The 19,943-nt window shown below is 45.9% G+C and overlaps 1 protein-coding gene across 5 annotated transcripts in view; it reads left to right on the forward strand.

Moving 5' to 3' along the window:
* The window catches only part of LOC139416467 (sterile alpha motif domain-containing protein 11-like), a 91,829-nt gene extending 75,230 nt beyond the window's left edge, over nucleotides 1–16,599 (forward strand). For 3 of the 5 annotated variants that reach the window (XM_071165094.1, XM_071165093.1, XM_071165095.1), the window contains 6 exons: nucleotides 8,212–8,327; nucleotides 9,073–9,151; nucleotides 9,326–10,092; nucleotides 11,583–11,713; nucleotides 12,199–12,309; nucleotides 12,821–16,599. In XM_071165094.1, coding sequence (XP_071021195.1) covers nucleotides 8,212–8,327; nucleotides 9,073–9,151; nucleotides 9,326–10,092; nucleotides 11,583–11,713; nucleotides 12,199–12,309; nucleotides 12,821–13,078 — 1,462 coding nt within the window. In that variant the 3' untranslated portion in view covers nucleotides 13,079–16,599. Of the gene's footprint in view, nucleotides 1–8,211; nucleotides 8,328–9,072; nucleotides 9,152–9,325; nucleotides 10,093–11,582; nucleotides 11,714–12,198; nucleotides 12,310–12,611; nucleotides 12,651–12,820 lie in introns of all 5 variants that reach the window. The other 2 variants (XM_071165092.1, XM_071165091.1) reach the window with 2 other exon arrangements.
* Nucleotides 16,600–19,943: the final 3,344 nt, after the last annotated feature.

Here is a 19,943-nt window from a genome sequence, read left to right on the forward strand (position 1 = left end):
CACCTTTCCATCGACCCCCCATCATTGATTATCTGAGGCCCATTAGGGCCCATTGTTAAAAACAAATCATTAGGCGGGTCGATAGACTTAGAGCCTGGCTTTCCCATTTGTCTGGCCTTTGTCCAAAATGGCACCCTATTCTCTATATAGTGCACTACCTTTGACCAGAGCCCCTATGGGAATAGGGTGCATTTTGGGACACAGGTTTAGACTTGCTATCGGCAGGGCAATTCCCCGTGTTTGGCATGGGTGGAGACACTTGAAGGGACAAGGGGAGAGGAGAAGGAGAGGAGAAAGACATATAGAAAGGGAGAGAGATGGTGGTAAAGAAAGGTAGAGGAGGGGAGAGAGATGGTGGTATAGAAAGGTAGAGGAGGGGAGAGAGATGGTGGTATAGAAAGGTAGAGGAGAGGGAGAGAGATGGTGGTAAAGAAAGGTAGAAGAGAGGGAGAGAGATGGTGGTATAGAAAGGTAGAGGAGAGGAGAGAGATGGTGGTATAGAAAGGTAGAGGAGAGGGAGAGAGATGGTGGTATAGAAAGGTAGAGGAGGGGAGAGAGATGGTGGTATAGAAAGGCAGAGGAGAGGGAGAGAGATGGTGGTAAAGAAAGGTAGAAGAGAGGGAGAGAGATGGTGGTATAGAAAGGTAGAGGAGGGGAGAGAGATGGTGGTATAGAAAGGTAGAGGAGGGGGAGAGAGATGGTGGTAAAGAAAGGTAGAGGAGGGGAGAGAGATGGTGGTATATAAAGGTAGAGGGAGAGAGATGGTGGTATAGAAAGGTAGAGGGAGAGAGATGGTGGTATAGAAAGGTAGAGGAGGGGAGAGAGATGGTGGTATATAAAGGTAGAGGGAGAGAGATGGTGGTATAGAAAGGTAGAGGAGGGGGAGAGACATGGTGGTATATAAAGGTAGAGGGAGAGAGATGGTGGTATAGAAAGGTAGAGGGAGAGACATGGTGGTATAGAAAGGTAGAGGAGGGGAGAGAGATGGTGGTATAGAAAGGTAGAGGGAGAGAGATGGTGGTATAGAAAGGTAGAGGAGGGGGAGAGACATGGTGGTATAGAAAGGTAGAGGAGGGGAGAGAGATGGTGGTATAGAAAGGTAGAGGAAGAGAGATGGTGGTATAGAAAGGTAGAGGGAGAGAGATGGTGGTATAGAAAGGTAGAGGAGGGGGAGAGAGATGGTGTTAAAGAAAGGTAGAGGAGGGGGAGAGACATGGCGGTATAGAAAGGTAGAGGAGGGGAGAGAGATGGTGGTATAGAAAGGTAGAGGGAGAGAGATGGTGGTATAGAAAGGTAGAGGGAGAGAGATGGTGGTATAGAAAGGTAGAGGAGGGGAGAGAGATGGTGGTATAGAAAGGTAGAGGATAGGGAGAGAGATGGTGGTATAGAAAGGTAGAGGAGGGGGAGAGAGATGGTGGTATAGAAAGGTAGAGGAGGGGGAGAGAGATGGTGGTATAGAAAGGTAGGGGGGAGAGAGATGGTGGTATAGAAAGGTAGAGGAGAGGGAGAGAGATGGTGGTATAGAAAGGTAGAGGGAGAGGGAGAGAGATGGTGGTATAGAAAGGTAGAGGGAGAGAGATGGTGGTATAGAAAGATAGAGGAGGGTGAGAGAGATGGTGGTATAGAAAGGTAGAGGAGAGGGAGAGAGATGGTGGTATAGAAAGGTAGAGGGAGAGAGATGGTGGTATAGAAAGGTAGAGGAGAGGAGAGAGATGGTGGTATAGAAAGGTAGAGGAGAGGGAGAGAGATGGTGGTATAGAAAGGTAGAGGAGGGGAGAGAGATGGTGGTATAGAAAGGCAGAGGAGAGGGAGAGAGATGGTGGTAAAGAAAGGTAGAAGAGAGGGAGAGAGATGGTGGTATAGAAAGGTAGAGGAGGGGAGAGAGATGGTGGTATAGAAAGGTAGAGGAGGGGGAGAGAGATGGTGGTAAAGAAAGGTAGAGGAGGGGAGAGAGATGGTGGTATATAAAGGTAGAGGGAGAGAGATGGTGGTATAGAAAGGTAGAGGAGGGGGAGAGACATGGTGGTATATAAAGGTAGAGGGAGAGAGATGGTGGTATAGAAAGGTAGAGGGAGAGACATGGTGGTATAGAAAGGTAGAGGAGGGGAGAGAGATGGTGGTATATAAAGGTAGAGGAGGGGGAGAGACATGGTGGTATAGAAAGGTAGAGGAGGGGAGAGAGATGGTGGTATAGAAAGGTAGAGGGAGAGAGATGGTGGTATAGAAAGGTAGAGGAGGGGAGAGAGATGGTGGTATATAAAGGTAGAGGGAGAGAGATGGTGGTATAGAAAGGTAGAGGAGGGGGAGAGACATGGTGGTATATAAAGGTAGAGGGAGAGAGATGGTGGTATAGAAAGGTAGAGGGAGAGACATGGTGGTATAGAAAGGTAGAGGAGGGGAGAGAGATGGTGGTATATAAAGGTAGAGGAGGGGGAGAGACATGGTGGTATAGAAAGGTAGAGGAGGGGAGAGAGATGGTGGTATAGAAAGGTAGAGGAGGGGAGAGAGATGGTGGTATAGAAAGGTAGAGGGAGAGAGATGGTGGTATAGAAAGGTAGAAGAGAGGGAGAGAGATGGTGGTATAGAAAGGTAGAGGAGGGGGAGAGAGATGGTGGTAAAGAAAGGTAGAGGAGGGGGAGAGACATGGTGGTATAGAAAGGTAGAGGAGGGGAGAGAGATGGTGGTATAGAAAGGTAGAGGAAGAGAGATGGTGGTATAGAAAGGTAGAGGGAGAGAGATGGTGGTATAGAAAGGTAGAGGAGGGGGAGAGAGATGGTGGTAAAGAAAGGTAGAGGAGGGGGAGAGACATGGTGGTATAGAAAGGTAGAGGAGGGGAGAGAGATGGTGGTATAGAAAGGTAGAGGGAGAGAGATGGTGGTATAGAAAGGTAGAGGGAGAGAGATGGTGGTATAGAAAGGTAGAGGAGGGGAGAGAGATGGTGGTATAGAAAGGTAGAGGAGAGGGAGAGAGATGGTGGTATAGAAAGGTAGAGGAGGGGGAGAGAGATGGTGGTATAGAAAGGTAGAGGAGGGGGAGAGAGATGGTGGTATAGAAAGGTAGGGGGGAGAGAGATGGTGGTATAGAAAGGTAGAGGGAGAGAGATGGTGGTATAGAAAGGTAGAGGAGAGGGAGAGAGATGGTGGTATAGAAAGGTAGAGGGAGAGATATGGTGGTATAGAAAGATAGAGGAGGGTGAGAGAGATGGTGGTATAGAAAGGTAGAGGAGAGGGAGAGAGATGGTGGTATAGAAAGGTAGAGGGAGAGAGATGGTGGTATAGAAAGGTAAAGGAGAGGGAGAGAGATGGTGGTATAGAAAGGTAGAGGGAGAGAGATGGTGGTATAGAAAGGTAGAGGGAGAGAGATGGTGGTATAGAAAGGTAGAGGAGAGGGAGAGAGATGGTGGTATAGAAAGGTAGAGGGAGAGAGATGGTGGTATAGAAAGGTAGAGGGAGAGAGATGGTGGTATAGAAAGGTAGAGGAGAGGGAGAGAGATGGTGGTATAGAAAGGTAGAGGGAGAGAGATGGTGGTATAGAAAGGTAGAGGAGAGGGAGAGAGATGGTGGTATAGAAAGGTAGAGGAGAGGGAGAGAGATGGTGGTATAGAAAGGTAGAGGGAGAGAGATGGTGGTAAAGAAAGGTAGAGGGAGAGAGATGGTGGTGTAGAAAGGTAGAGGAGAGGGAGAGAGATGGTGGTATAGAAAGGTAGAGGGAGAGAGATGGTGGTATAGAAAGGTAGAGGGAGAGAGATGGAGGAAAAGAAGAGAATGAGGTTGGGGAAGCGAGGGACAGGGAAAAGAAGATAGGAGAAAGGCAATAGGATAGAGAGGAGAGACAGGGAAAGAGATAGAAAGAGAGAAGGAGCATTTGAGAGGAAGAGAGAAGGATAAAGAGAAGGAGCAAGATGGAGAGAGGAGCAGAGAGAGAGAGAGAGAGCGTGAGAGAAGCAGCGAGAGAAACAGAGAGATGGAGAAGGAGTGAGAGAGAGGGGAAGCCTCATCCATTTTAATGAGCTTCCTGTGTAAATGTGTTTCCGTGGAGCGAGAGCCGAAGGCGGCCGCGCGGCGCTCCTAATCCCCCCACGCTCCCGTCATTAAGGACAACCCTGTCACACACACACACACACACGCATGCGTGCACACACACACACAGATGCACACAGTATGCAGCCATTTACTATTAAACACACTAATATGCACACATGCACACACACACACACACACACACTGTCCCGCTGTGGGAAGGGGCCGCTGTCGCCACTCTGACAGGTCGTCACACATGAGTGAATCCCCAGGAGCCCCTGGCCTCTCTGCAGGCGGGAAGAGAAAAAGAAAGAGAGAGGGTGGGGAGAGAAGGAAAGAGACAGATAAAGCGAGAAAGTGAGACAGAGAGAGAGAGCGAGAGAGAGAGACTTGGGATGTTACTAGTGCTAGCTAGAGAGAGACGTACATTGAAGAGAGAGACATTGTTTAATGTAATATTGTGATCTGTGACTGTGAAAGTCTGTGCAAAATGCTGTGTTGTTAAATGTTTGTGAACAAATATATAAACATTTAAAGTGTTTTGAACAGAAATGCAATGGTTCATTGGATCAGTCTACGTTTTAATAAATCCAATGAACCATTGAATTTATGTTAAAAATGTTGTATCAAGACTGCCCAAATGTGCCTAGTTTGTTTGTTAATAACTTTTCATGTTCAAAATTGTGCACTCTCCTCAAACAATAGAATGGTATTATTTCACGGTAATAGCTACTGTAAATTGGACAGTGCAGTTAGATTAACAAGAATTTAAGCTTTCTGTCAATATCAGATATGTCTATGTCCTGGGAAATGTTCTTGTTACTTACAACCTCATGCTAATCGCATTAGCCTACGTTAGCTCAACCGTCCCGTGGAAGGGACACCGATCGTGAAGAAGTTTTAAATCCACCACCCAAAAGACATCCAACTCAATATTAGGAAGGTGTTCTTAATGTTTTGTGCACTCGGTGTATATATTGTTGATAAAATAAGGAACATATGTTTATGGTTGGTCATATGGGAGTTTGTAAGGCACTTAATAGAATGCACAGTAAACTACACAGACAGGCAGAGCAAACTGGTTAATACATTATATATATATATATATATATATATATATATATATATATATATATATATATATATATATATATATATAAAAGTATGTCGACACCCCTTTAAATTAGCGGATTTGGCTATTTCAGCCACACCCATTGCTGACAGGTGTATACAATTCAGCACACGGGGATGCAATCTCCATAGACAAACATTGGCAATAGAATGGCCTTACTGAAGAGCTCAGTGACTTTCAACGCGGCATCGTCATAGGATGCCACCTTTCCAACAAGTCAATTTGTCAAATTTCTGCCCTGCTAGAGCTGCCCCGGTCAACTGTAAGTGCTGTTATTGTGAAGTAGACATGTCTAGAAGCAACACCGGCTCAGCTGCGAAGTGGTAGGCCACACAAGCTCACAGAACGGGACCGCCGAGTGCTGAAATGAGTAGTGCATAAAAATCGTCTCTCCTCTGTTTGGCGGATGCCAGGAGAACGCTACCTGCCCCAATGCATAGTGCCAACTGTAAAGTTTGGTGGAGGAGGAATAATCATCTGGGGCTGTTTTTCATGATTCGGGCTAGTCCCCTTAGTTCCAGTGAAGGGAAATCTTAATGCTACAGCATACAATAACATTCTATACAATTCTGTGCTTTCAGCATTGTGGCAACAGTTTAGGGAAGGCCCTTTCCTATTTCAGCATGAAAATGCCCCCGTGCACAAAGTGAGGTCCATACAGAATGGTTTGTTGAGGTCGGTGTGGAAGAACTTGACTGGCCTGAATAGAGCCCTGACCTCAACCCCACTGAACACCTTTGGGATGAATTGGAACACCGACTGCAAGCCAGGCCTAATATCCCAACATCAGTGCCCGACCTGACTAATGCTCTTGTGGCTGAATGTTCCAATATTTAGTGGAAAGCCTTCACAGAAGAGTGGAGGCTGTTATGGCAGCAAATGAGGGACCAACTCAATATCAATGACCATGGTTTGGAATGAGATGTTGGACGAGCAGGTGTCCACATACTTTTGGTCATGTTGTGTAGCCGCCACCTTCCCCCCAAATTGCTTCCTATAAAAGGAGAGAGAACACGTCTGGCGCCCTCTCTCCCCCACCCTTCTCCCTCTGTCTCGCTCCCTCCCTCAGTCTCTCCCCTTTCCTTCCACATTGTGATTAGGCCTAATTATGGTGTAGCGGACGCCTGGTGGCCTCAGTCATGCAGCTTTAATTGACCGTTATTCATCTGCGGGCTAGCGCTAATGCTAGGCTAGGCTAGGCGACACAGGGAGGGGGTGAAATGAATGGAGGTTTGGCATACAGGGGCCCTAGTCTACTGTGGCCGTAGCACAGCGGCGCGGCCCAGTCTAATTGCTAGCCCCGAGGGATTAGGCCAGGTGATTACAAACTGGGCGGTGTAATTACATAAGCAGCGGCGGGGCCCTGGCTAGTGGGCCACAGGGTCACACGGCCCCGGCCCTTCCCCAAGATTAATTGGAGCTGCCACCAGAGTGCGAGGCACCGCCGGAGAGAGCGGTTATACGATTTGCATGAACATTTTAGCGACGGGCCGCCGATCAATAAATGGTTCTCACCACCCACCCACCTCCGTTTCTCTCTCTCCCTCTCTCGTTCCTTCTCTCTCTCTCCCTCCCTCCCCCTCTCTCTCTTCCTCTCTCTCTCTCTCTCTCTCTTTCCCTCTCTCCCTCCCTGTCTCTTTCTCCCTCCCCTTCTCTCTCTCTCTCTCTTTCCCTCTCTCCCTCCCTGTCTCTCTCTCTATCTCTCACTCCCTCTCTCGTTCCTTCTCTCTCTCTCCCCCCCTCTCTCTCTCTTCCTCTCTCTCTCTCTCTCTCTCTTTCCCTCTCTCTCTCCCTCCCTCTCTCTCTCTCACTCCCTCCCCCCCTCTCTTCCTCTCTCTCTCTCTCTCTCTCTCTCTCTTTCCCTCTCTCCCTCCCTGTCTCTCTTTCTCCCTCCCCTTCTCTCTCTCTTTCTCTCTGTATTTCTTTCTCTCTCTCTCTGCTGTATGTGTAAGGACAGAGACATGTAGGCGCTAGTTGGTTTTCAACACAAATGTTCCAAACCAATAGCTGTGGTCCCATGCAAATATGGTGTAATTTGTCTGTATTCACCATCATGATGTCCTTATGTGTGCTGCATATCTCCAAAGCAGCAAACTGATGCTATTTAGCCCAATTGCACGATTGAGAGAGAAAGTGTGTGTGTGTATGTGCAGGAAAAGGCCTAAATGGTTTTGCCAGAAGACACATAGACAATCAACAGATCACCACACACCCCCGTACCCAGTGACACTTCCACATGCTCCCTGAAACACACCAAGCTGAAGAACAGATTCTTATGTCTCTTCTTCTCCAACCCTTCACCAACCGCACATTTTTCCTCTTACATCAAATTCCCCTGTCTCCCCTGCCCCTTTGGGACGATTGACAGAGCAGGGAGAGAAAGAGAGAGGAGCTTTTCTTTGCTCAGAACAAGGACAAAAGGAGAAGCACATAATAGAGAGGCCTTTTCATAAATAGGGTTTTCAGGACACGGCCGCCTTTTCAATCGCTCAATGCGGCCCGGAGAGGGAGAGAGAGGGAGGGGCGGAAAAAAAAGAGAGAAGAGAGGAGGATTAGTGTTAATTAGAAGGTCCTTCAGCCCGTGGCCCCGGTCGAGACGCAGGGACCGCCCCAGCTGTCGGAGCCTGACACACTCCCATTGTGTAGTCAGCCCTCATTATGTGTGTGTGCATGTGTGTGTAAGGGTGAGTATGCATGTGTGTGTGCGTGGCCAGCGCCAGTCACCAAAACACACCACAAACCGGGTCCCGGAGACCCACTGTAGTACATACAGGTTTTCACCTCAAACCAGTTTTATACTCAGTGCTTTCTAATATACTGTATAGTACTGTTACGAAACCAACTAGCCAGCCCAGCCTACGAATAAGTCTGCTCTCATTATTTCTCAGGGTTCTAGGCCTGACGAACTGTTCCATAATCTGCCTGAATGTGTGCATTTATCGTGAAAGTAATAGCAGAGTATTCCAATGAAAAAATCCCAGCAATTTGTTTGATGGTTTATAGTTTTTACTGTTAATTTCTGTTGGTTTTAATGTGGTGTGTTTTTGTTTCTGTCCGCAGGGAGATGTCCCATCCTCCTCCTCTGCTGTCCACCCAGAACGGCCCTCACATCACATTGGGACCCCACCTGCGGCCCCCCTTCTTGGCCATGCCCTCCTCCCTGTGCCAGTCCCCCGGTAAATCAGATGCTTACACTAGCAGGCTAACTACAGAAATTAATATGGGGCCTACACCTAATGAAAAATTAGATGCTAATGCTAGCAGGCTAACTACCGAAATGAATATGGGGCCGACACCTAATGAAAAATTAGATGCTAATGCTAGCAGGCTAACTACCGAAATGAATATGGGGCCTACACCTAATGAAAAATTAGATGCTAATGCTAGCAGGCTAACTACCGAAATTTATATGGGGCCGACACCTAATGATAAATTAGATGCTAATGCTAGCAGGCTAACTACAGAAATGAATATGGGGCCTACACCTAATGAAAAAATGTGATGCTAATGCTAGCAGGCTAACTACAGAAATTAATATGGGGCCTACACCTAATGATAGATTAGATGCTAATGCTAGCAGGCTAACCACAGCTTGCACTTATTAATGGCGAGTTAGATGCTAATGCAAACCAGAACCACAATTGGCTTATGGTAGACATTAGTTGTATTCCCACCAAAATTGGGACATTTTCTATGGAATGACTGTGCCTATTGACCGTCTTGATTGAGAATCATGAATCAATCCTAACATTTATGTTTTAAATAATGTCATTTTCTTGGTAAAAATCAGATTCTTTGTGAGGCATTGATATTACACAGGGGGTCATTGCATTTGAATACTCCATGTAAACTGTATGTCAGAAATCTCTTAATTGGGGTGTGTGCTTATCGATGTGTTTTCTGTGTGTGTGTTTTCCTCAGGCTATGGTTTCCTCCAGCCTGCCCAAGCTGAAATGTTTGCCCGGCAACAGGAAATGCTTCGGAAACAGAACTTGGCCAGGTTTGTCTTTGTCTTCTAATGTTGTGGTGCATGTGTATGTGTGGTTGTCAGTGCTGTGACGGGGTGTGTGTGTGATGTTAATGCTGTAGTAGTGTGTCTGTATCGTAACATTCCGCGTATAGTGTGTGTGTGGTACCACCAGCCCTAACCTCTCTTCTCTATGTCCGGTCCCAGGTTGGAGATGTCAGCAGAGCTGCTCAGACACAAGGAGCTGGAGAGTCTCCACAGGCAGCAGCAGCAGCGTGCGTTGGGGGGTTCTGACCCCATGGGCCTACCCCATGGCCTCCCTCAGGACCATCCCGCCCTGCGCAGTCTCCACCACCTGCCCGAGGGACACCCCCTCCACGAGGAGCTCAGCCGACGCCAAAACGCCATGCTGATGCTCCGACACACCAGCACCCCTTTACTCTCCCTCAACCACCAGGGGCCCTCGGGGTCCACAACGCCCAAAGATACCCAGGGACAAGGCTCCGGGGCTGGGGCCGGATTGAGTAAGGGGGGCTCACGGAAAGGCCCCCAGCAACCCAGGGGGGGAGACCACCAAGAGAGGGAGGGCCGAGGGAGGGACGGAGATGCAGATGGGCAGGATGAAGAAATGAAGGACTCGGATAGCGAGACGGAGATGGGCGAGGATAGGCATGAGGGATTGTTTGCCAAGGCAGCCGACTGGCATGGGCTTCACAGGGACAGGGGGAAAGAGAGCGGCGGGAAGGGGGGGTGTGACGGTGCCAAAGAGGCGGGCGAGGGCTCGGGTCGGCTTAGTGCCCCCTGTAGCTCGGCGGGTGCAGATTCACCACCCGGTCATCACCTCTTCACCCCGGGGCTGGGCAAGAGCGATGTCAAGTACCACTTTCCACCTGGCGCCATGCCTCCGCTGCCAGGGCTCCACGGCCAGTCGCTGCCCTTTGGATTTCCCTACACAAGCCCCTACTTCCACACTGGTGAGTAACGCATACACATGCATCATAACACTGTCACCAATCAACTGTATGATACTTAGAAGTCACTCCCAACTGCAAGCTGTAAATGCTATTTGGCTAGCCATGCTACCAGCCAATCTCAACAGGCGTTACAACTGCTGCACCCGAGAGAAGTGTTATGCAACGATAACAGCCAAATGCAATCTTAGTGATTGTCCAAACAGCATAAGTGGTCTTGTTGTGGTGCTATGAAGGCAGGGATGCGTTCAGTTTGGTTTGTACTGAACAACATGTTTCCCCAGTCATTTTGTGAGCAGTCCCAAAGTGAAGGTTGCTTGCTAGATAGCAATTTGGATTGCATACCAGATGAAAAGTAGTGCCACTGTCTGTTTGCAGCCTACCAACGCACCCTATGAAATCAGAAGAAATACCGTAAATGAGGTTGTTCTTGGTCGGGTTTGAGCTGGGGGCCGGTAATACTCAAATAAGCCACAAGCTCATACCCCCCCTCTATCCACCGGTCCGCAAAAAATATAATAATAATAATATTTCAGGTTTACATGCCGGTCCACAGAGAAAAAGAGTTTGGGAACCCCTGGTTAAGGGGATTTCACTTTTATGTAGTATTGCAGACTGTCCCATTTGAATTCACTGTAGCTTAAACTTGCAAATACACACAGAATTGCACCTTGACCCTAGAGCAACTCTTTTTAGGTTAATTAGATATCTGGTTTTAGTTGCCTATGTATAATGACTGTCATTAAATAAAGAGAACGTTTGAAAACACAGACAGAAACTGCTTAGGGAACCAGATGCAAAATGGCCAGGTTCACAGTGGGGGCCAAAACACACACACACACACGCACACACGCACGCACGCACACACTAGCACACACTAGCACACACTAGCACACACACACTCACTCTCACGTACACGCACGCACACAGGCACACACTAACACACACTCTCACGGCCCCGGGCAGGCACATGAAAGTAATGAGCGTGGAGACCTCCCTCTGGAAGGGGCCCTGCCACTGACCCTTATACACATGGGGTTATCACCACAACCATATGGAGGGAGAGGGGGAGGGGCACAACAATAGTGAGAAACAGAAAACATGGATGAAGTACACTTTTAAACATGAGATAAAGAATCACATTCTTAAATGCAATTAAATATTACGTCTATTCACACAATTGCCAAACAGCCACCAGGACAAAGAGAGAGTCAGCGGGAGAGAGAAAAAGTTTGTGCGTGAAAGAGAATTAGATATTGAGAAAGAAAGGGAGAAGCGCTGTTGGGTATATGTTAGCTGTTTGTCAAGGTCTGTTCTGGGTAGTGTTCAATAGGCACCTAACGGAAGAAACCTAATAGAAGCAAGGAGAGAACTACTGGAACTTGTTCAATAGGGAACGCTCATTTTCATTGTCCATTGCAAGTTTTACTACGGTGTGTCCTTAGAATAAGACTTGGTGATTTACAACCCCTTTCCCCCTCTTCCTCACCCAGGCGGTATGGGAGGTCTGTTAATGGACAGTGAGGACTCTGCGGCGCCCCCGGTGGAGGACATAAGCAAGTGGAGTGTGGAGGAGGTGTGTGGTTTTGTGGGAGGCCTGGCCGGCTGTGCGGAGTACACACAGGTAAGAACCAGATCAGGATTCTGGTTTATCCACACTTTCAACCAGAGAAAGAGAGAGACAGGGGGAGAGAGCGGTCAGGGCGGGCTGTTGGAAGAGTAGGGTAGAGTATATTTTGTCACCTCAATCAGAAGTTTAACTACTATTTAATTATATAGCTATAACACCACTGTTATCTCTCACAGCACCACGGCCCGCTCAATGTTATACACACTCATACACACACACGTCACTGTTGGAAATGAGAGTGGTGTGAGTGTTGGTTCAAGCTCTGTGAGCGTGTGTGTATGAGTGTGGGTTTGTGTGTGTGTGTGTGTGTGTGTGTGTGTGTGTGTGTGTGTGTGTGTGTGTGTGTGTGTGTGTGTGTGTGTGTGTGTGTGTGTGTGTGTGTGTGTAAATGAGTGCTGGTGAGTGTATGAGTGAGCGGGTGATTGCATGTGTGTGTGTCTGTCTGGGCCCTGGCTGAAGTGGCTGTGTCTCTCCTGAAGGTGTTTCGGGAGCAGGCCATCGACGGAGAGACACTCCCGCTGCTCACAGAGGAGCACCTGCTCAACACCATGGGACTGAAGCTGGGCCCTGCGCTCAAGATACGCTCTCAGGTACACACCACTGAATGGCAACACACTGCAGAAGTGTGTGGTGTGTGTGCAGCCCCAAAGTCCAAATGTGCGTGTATGTGTAGACTGTTCTTGTGTGAGTAAACCTCAAGTGTGTGTGTGCGCGTGTGTGCGTGTGTGTGTGTGTGTGTGTGTGTGTGTTAGTGAGTGCTGGAAGCTAGTAGTGTGTCATAGAGTTAACCAAAGCAGATAGATAGTGTAGCCCCTAAAAGTGAGTCCATTTGTCAGAACACAGATTGTCAGGCATACCGTACCATAGCCCTTACCCCTCTCCTCTCTCTCAGGCTGGTGGTACAGTAGAACACTAGGCTGCTTCCCAAACGGTACCGTCTTCCCTACATAGTGCACTACTTTTGGGCTTCTACGTCCTATGGGCTCTGGTTATAAGTAGGCCACAATATAAGGAATAGGGTGCCATTTGCGACGCGGCTTGAGACATGGTGAGCCGGGCGGCTCTAACTTTGGCATGTGGCATTCGCTCTCTCCCTCTCAGGTGGCGCGGCGCGTTGGCAGACTCTTCTACATGACCAGCTTCCCGCTGGCGCTCCCGGTGCCGCCATCTGCCCTGCGTCCCCCGGACAGGGACCCCCTTCTGTCCGACACCCTTTTGGCGGTCCCACTGCGACCCCCCTCCGTCGCCAGCAGCAGCTCCTCTCCCTACAGCGGCCCTCCGCCCCCATGTCACTCCTCCCCCAAGCAGGAGAACGGCTCCGCATCAGGGGTCTACGAGGGGGCCAAGACGCCCTCCTAGGACTCAACAGGCTGCACAGGGAGCATGAACTGTAGAGGAGGAGGAGGGGTGTAGAGAGGGTTCAGAGAAACCCCCTGTAACAGACATAGAACTGTCCCCATTTCATGTAAAATATCAAAAAACTACAACTAAAGAAAATGAACTGAACAGACTTCAACTTCAAGTTCCACTGTGGCTGTAGCCAAGCAGAATCCAAAGACGTGACCGACAGTGAGCTGGAGCGAGAGACGTCATGAAGCGACAGAGGGAGAGAGAGAAAGAGAGAACGAGAAAGAGAGGGAGGGAGCAGACAGCTGGTCTCAGTCAGATTGCCAAAAAAAAGAGCGAAGCGCCACAACTACGACATTCTTCTGAGTGAGACAGACAGACGCTAACGGAAACTATTCCTTCCTGGGCTGAAGGAAGCCCCCCCCCCCCTCTCGCTCTCTCTGCTCCACAACACACCCGGCGGCGCCCAGCACTTAAAAGGAAGACGCCTCTTCCCTCTTTTCTCTCACTCACTTTTCTCCCCACTCCCAGTCTCAGGAGCCCAAACAGCTCAGAGGAACTGAGAATTCCGGAGGCTGGAGCGAAAGGACTCAAAACCCCCCTCTCTATTGCAACTATGCATTCCACAGTCCAAAACCAAAGATTACCGGATGTGTGGAATCAGGACGATATTTCATGTTTGTTTCTGGTGTTTTATTTTGTTTTGTTTTTGCTTTGTGGGAAAAAAATGTGTAGTCTTAGGGAGGTGTGGTATATTAAGGAGAACAGTGGGCCAGGTACCATATAACTGTCTTTAAGAGACAAAGGGGGACTCTTTGAAAGGTGACAAAGGCACACAACACAGTGTTGTGCCCAGAAGCCAACAGTCTACACTGAGTTGTTTCTCTGACACGCCCTGATAAAAAAGGGCCAAATGTTACTGATATGGGATGGTGACGAAACGGTGGCTTCAGCTCATAGAGCTAATGTCATTGTAAAATCCTGTTAACTACTGTGGGAGATACAAACACGCTGAATTGTACAGAATGATGCTTATGATGGAAAGAAGGTTGCAGATGTGTTTCGGGGGTTCATTAAATGTAGTTGCACGAATAACGTTTTCTTTGTGACTGAGCAAAATGTGACTCGCTTAACTTTTGGTGGTACTTTTCTCACGGACGTTTTTGTTGGCCATTTTATTTTCTCCAAATTGTATATTATTAAAAGAAAGCCCCAATCTTGAATGCTACTTCAGCAGATTAATATGAGGGAATAATATTTATTAGGACTTTTGATGTACAGTGCCTTCCGAAAGTATTTACACCCCTTGACTTTTTAAGTATTTTGTTGTGTTACAGCCTGAATTTAAAAGGGATTCAATTTAGATTTTGTGTCACTGATCTACACACAATACCCCCTAATGTCAAAGTGGAACTATGTTTACAAATTAATTAAAAATGAAAAGCTGAAATGTCAAGTCAATAAGTTTTCAACCCTTTTGTTATGGCAAGCCTAAATAAGTTCAGGAGTTAGAAATGTGCTTAAGTCACATAATAAGTTGCATGGACTGTGCAATAATAGTGTTTAACATGATTTTTAAATGACTACCCCCAGGGCCATAACCAGTTTCTTTTTTTTCAATTTAAATTATATTTGGAGAACAGTAATTACAAACAAAAATGACCCCAGCCATTGTCACCTTGGTGGCTATAAGTTCAACACATAGCCTATTATCTATACAACAGTAACGTCATACCCCTGAATGGGGAGAAATATGAGAAATGATTTACACTGACACATAGCAGCAGTGACGAAACAAAAACATTTGACATTTTTAAAACTGTAGCGTTTGCATTTTTTGGGGGTGTATTTTAATGTAGGCCTATAGGGAATATAGGCCATGTGGAGATGTTCATTGAAACATATAGTTTTTTTTGTTTGTTTTAGTTCATTCCTAACATGTTTGATAAGATTAGTACAGGTGTTCTCAGGGTACCCCACATGGGGCCCCGATCCCAAGTTTGACAACCACTGTACTAACCTCTGCTTGCTTTCTTTCCCCCTCGGCCTCCTCTGCTTCCTCCTCCATGCATTGCAGCCTGCCTTAGCCTCACCACTGAGCGCTACATCACTACCTGTCTCAGTAGCCTACTCTCTGTAAAGCAAAGTTATGAGAACTTAGTAGTGTATTTTTTACTCCTGCTGAGGTAGGCTCCGTTTAACATTGGCTTCTTATTTCATCCTTCTAGCTGGCTTATCAATAGTAGCCAGAGCCCTTGAACGTTACTTGAATAAAAGTCTCTGCCGGCAGACAACTACCTGACTGACTGACATAATCTATAATCAAGTATTTACCAGATGTGCACTCATTCTCCAAGAGTCCGTATTTGTTTGTTTGGGGGATGTCTGTAGACATAGCAGGAGTCGTCGGACGGTTTTAAAATGGCCTTTTGCCCAGCATCTCGCAAATACACTGTCAGCAGCATCTCTGACTCTCTCGCTGGCTACTTGAGCCGGCTGCGAGCTGGGGTAGTTCGTTTCAGGTCTCAGGCCCCCTAAAAAGGCAAATCAGGGAGGTAAATCAGGGGGACACAAGAGAACATAACGAACAAACCACTGTTCATGATTCTGCTCATTTCCAAAGAGGCAGTGTGATTAGAATGGTCAGATCAATAATATAAGCATCCTGAGCTTTGATCAATACAACAATTCGATTTTGACCCGTAACTGATTTTCTTTATTCTGCACAAAATATATATTTTTGTTTTTTCAAATTAGAAAAAAATGACAGAGGTCTGGACCTCTGTGTCCTCATATGTAGTTACGGCCATGACTACCCCATCTCTGTCACAGGAGGTTGGTGGCACCTTCATTGGGGAGAACGGGCTCATGGTAATGACTGGAGCAAAATTTGTGGAATGGTAACACATACGTCAAACGCATTCCATTTGCATCGTTACGGCCGTTATTATGAGCTGTTCTCCCCTCACCAGCCTCCTGTGATCTCTGTACCCTACACATACAATTACTTGTAAGGTCCCTCAGTCGAGCAGTGAATTTCAAGCACATATTAAACCACAAAAACCATGGAGGTTTTCCAATGGTTTGCAAAGAAGGACACCGATTGGTAGATGGGTAAAAAAAAGCAGACAAAGTCTAAGCCATTGGGGAGGGGGATACTAAACTAGAATTGGAACTGCTATTGTTTTAAGATGGTCATACCATGGATAATTTAGCTATTTGGTTTTTAATTTTAGGACCTACAATTTAGGTCTACTTTTTTATTCTTCATTATTTGATAAAATATTGAATTTAGCCTTTACCATTATAGCCCATAGAAACGCGTTGAATAACACATTCATAAATGGCAAACAAGACAGCAAAACATTTTATAACAAGGAATAAGGTTTGAAGTGTCTGTCCTATATACAGGAGATATAAGAAAGCTCGGGAAATATATATTGAACAAAAATATAAACGCAACATGTAAAGTTTTGGTCGCATGTTTCATGAGCTGAAATAAAAATCCTGGAAATGTTCCATACGCACAAAAAGCTTATTTCTCTCAAATGTTGTGCTCAAATTGGTTTACATCCCTGTCAGTGAGCATTTCACCTTTGCCAAGATAAGGCATCCAACTGTCAGAAACGCTCAACTACTTTTTTCTCTCCTCACTTGAATACTAGCAGTCAGTGATACGAGTAGTCAGAGAATACTCTTTGGAGTGTTTTCTCTGACTGTTGGATGGTGTGTGTTTGTAGGAGAGTGGACTCCTGGGGGCATGGTTCAGGTCAACACCAGCTGTCAGAGTGTGAGGTTGTGCCGCAGGCCAAGGCCTCCCTGCCTGTGGGGATAAACCTGACCCTTCCACACACACACACACACACACAAAAAGAAAAGTGCACACACGAGCACTCACACCCACCTTTATCCTTCAAAGAAAACAGTTTCCACTGAAGCTGTCAAACTGACATGTATTGGTCACTGCTGGGATTTCTGCTGGGATTTCATTGGCTTGGTCTTCAGCTCTACTCAACTGGTTGCTATTGTGTGCAAGTGCTGTATGCAACAGGGTTTCCATTAGCCGGTAGGCCTAATAGCCGGCTTTTGTACGATCATTTATAGTGCTGAGTGACTAGTGCTTTTTGAAGTCTTTCGGTTTCAATTTAGATTATAGAAAAATAATCACGGTTTTATATTTCGGTTTTAATTATTTGGGTTGAATACTGTAACACAGAGTAAAATAATAAATAAAAGTCTCATGATTGGTAGTGACTGCCCATTACTGCTTATCCCTTATTAACCATCATATATTCACATTACTTTAATCAAATATTTTAGTTGTTGTGTATATTACATTTGTTTTATTTGATATCTTTATTATTTCATTCCAAGTCCTCAACTCATCTCTATAGAGCTACGACACAGGCGGCCTGACAAAAATAACTATTTTGTAGTTCTTCAAAGTAAATAAGGCATACTTTTATGACTGCTGAATACCAACTATGAATCCCTTAGATCACGTATTTTCAGGAAGCGATAACTCGCGAAGCAACAGCTGCTCTCGATATCCTCTCAATATCAGCCATTCTTCGGTCTCTTCTGTAGAAGGCGTACAAAAAAAAACAGACCAGACAAGTAGATGTGCAGTGGATTATGGTCACAAACTAGGTTTCCATCCAATTGGTGACAGATTTTCATGTGAATATGCTTAAATCACCATAAAAACCATTTGCACATTTTTCCATCAGAGATGTGTTTCCATCAAATTGACTTGTTGAGGATAAAAAGCTGTGTGTGATGACGTAGCGCACATAAAATACCTTTTCCGGTTAAATTCTCAATTACTGAATAAAAGTTCAATGTGTTTCCATTGTATTTTCAACTCAACTGCAGGTTTTCTCCCCCCCAAAATTACATTATATAGCGAGTGTGCCCTCTCTGGTAGTGGAATGTGTGCTCTAGCCAACAGCTTGAAGATACAGCCTACATCAGGGATGGGCAACTGGTGGCCCGCGGGTCGCCTCCATTTTATAGACCCTCGGAACAATTTCCAAAGACAAAAAAATGAGATATACAGTGCCTTGCGAAAGTATTCGTCCCCCTTGAACTTTGCGACCTTTTGCCACATTTCAGGCTTCAAACATAAAGATATAAAACTGTATTTTTTTGTGAAGAATCAACAACAAGTGGGACACAATCATGAAATGGAACGACATTTATTGGATATTTCAAACTTTTTTAACAAATCAAAAACTGAAAAATTGGGCGTGCAAAATTATTCAGCCCCTTTACTTTCAGTGCAGCAAATTCTCTCCAGAAGTTCAGTGAGGATCTCTGAATGATCCAATGTTGACCTAAATGACTAATGATGATAAATACAATCCACCTGTGTGTAATCAAGTCTCCGTATAAATGCACCTGCACTGTGATAGTCTCAGAGGTCCGTTAAAAGCGCAGAGAGCATCATGAAGAACAAGGAACACACCAGGCAGGTCCGAGATACTGTTGTGAAGAAGTTTAAAGCCGGATTTGGATACAAAAAGATTTCCCAAGCTTTAAACATCCCAAGGATCACTGTGCAAGCGATAATATTGAAATGGAAGGAGTATCAGACCACTGCAAATCTACCAAGACCTGGCCGTCCCTCTAAACTTTCAGCTCATACAAGGAGAAGACTGATCAGAGATGCAGCCAAGAGGCCCATGATCACTCTGGATGAACTGCAGAGATCTACAGCTGAGGTGGGAGACTCTGTCCATAGGACAACAATCAGTCGTATATTGCACAAATCTGGCCTTTATGGAAGAGTGGCAAGAAGAAAGCCATTTCTTAAAGATATCCATAAAAAGTGTCGTTTAAAGTTTGCCACAAGCCACCTGGGAGACACACCAAACATGTGGAAGAAGGTGCTCTGGTCAGATGAAACCAAAATTGAACTTTTTGGCAACAATGCAAAATGTTATGTTTGGCGTAAAAGCAACACAGCTCATCAGCCTGAACACACCATCCCCACTGTCAAACATGGTGGTGGCAGCATCATGGTTTGGGCCTGCTTTTCTTCAGCAGGGACAGGGAAGATGGTTAAAATTGATGGGAAGATGGATGGAGCCAAATACAGGACCATTCTGGAAGAAAATCTGATGGAGTCTGCAAAAGACCTGAGACTGGGATGGAGATTTGTCTTCCAACAAGACAATGATCCAAAACATAAAGCAAAATCTACAATGGAATGGTTCAAAAATAAACATATCCAGGTGTTACAATGGCCAAGTCAAAGTCCAGTCCTGAATCCAATTGAGAATCTGTGGAAAGAACTGAAAACTGCTGTTCACAAATGCTCTCCATCCAACCTCACTGAGCTCGAGCTGTTTTGCAAGGAGGAATGGGAAAAAATGTCAGTCTCTCGATGTGCAAAATTGATAGAGACATACCCCAAGCGACTTACAGCTGTAATCGCAGCAAAAGGTGGCGCTACAAAGTATTAACTTAAGGGGGCTGAATAATTTTGCACGCCCAATTTTTCAGTTTTTGATTTGTTAAAAAAGTTTGAAATATCCAATAAATGTCGTTCCACTTCATGATTGTGTCCCACTTGTTGTTGATTCTTCACAAAAAAATACAGTTTTATATCTTAATGTTTGAAGCCTGAAATGTGAAAAAGGTCGCAAAGTTCAAGGGGGTCGAATACTTTCGCAAGGCACTGTATACAGTACCAGTCAAAAGTTTGGACACACCAACTCATTCAAGGGTTTTTCTTTATTTTTACTATTTTCTACATTGTAGAATAATAGGGAAGACATCAAAACTATGAAATAACACATATAGAATCATGTAGTAACCAAAAAAGTGTCAAACAAATCAAAATATATTATATATTTTAGATTCTTCAAAGTAG

This window comes from Oncorhynchus clarkii, chromosome 9 (assembly GCF_045791955.1).
Source record: "Oncorhynchus clarkii lewisi isolate Uvic-CL-2024 chromosome 9, UVic_Ocla_1.0, whole genome shotgun sequence".
Lineage (NCBI taxonomy): Eukaryota > Metazoa > Chordata > Actinopteri > Salmoniformes > Salmonidae > Oncorhynchus > Oncorhynchus clarkii.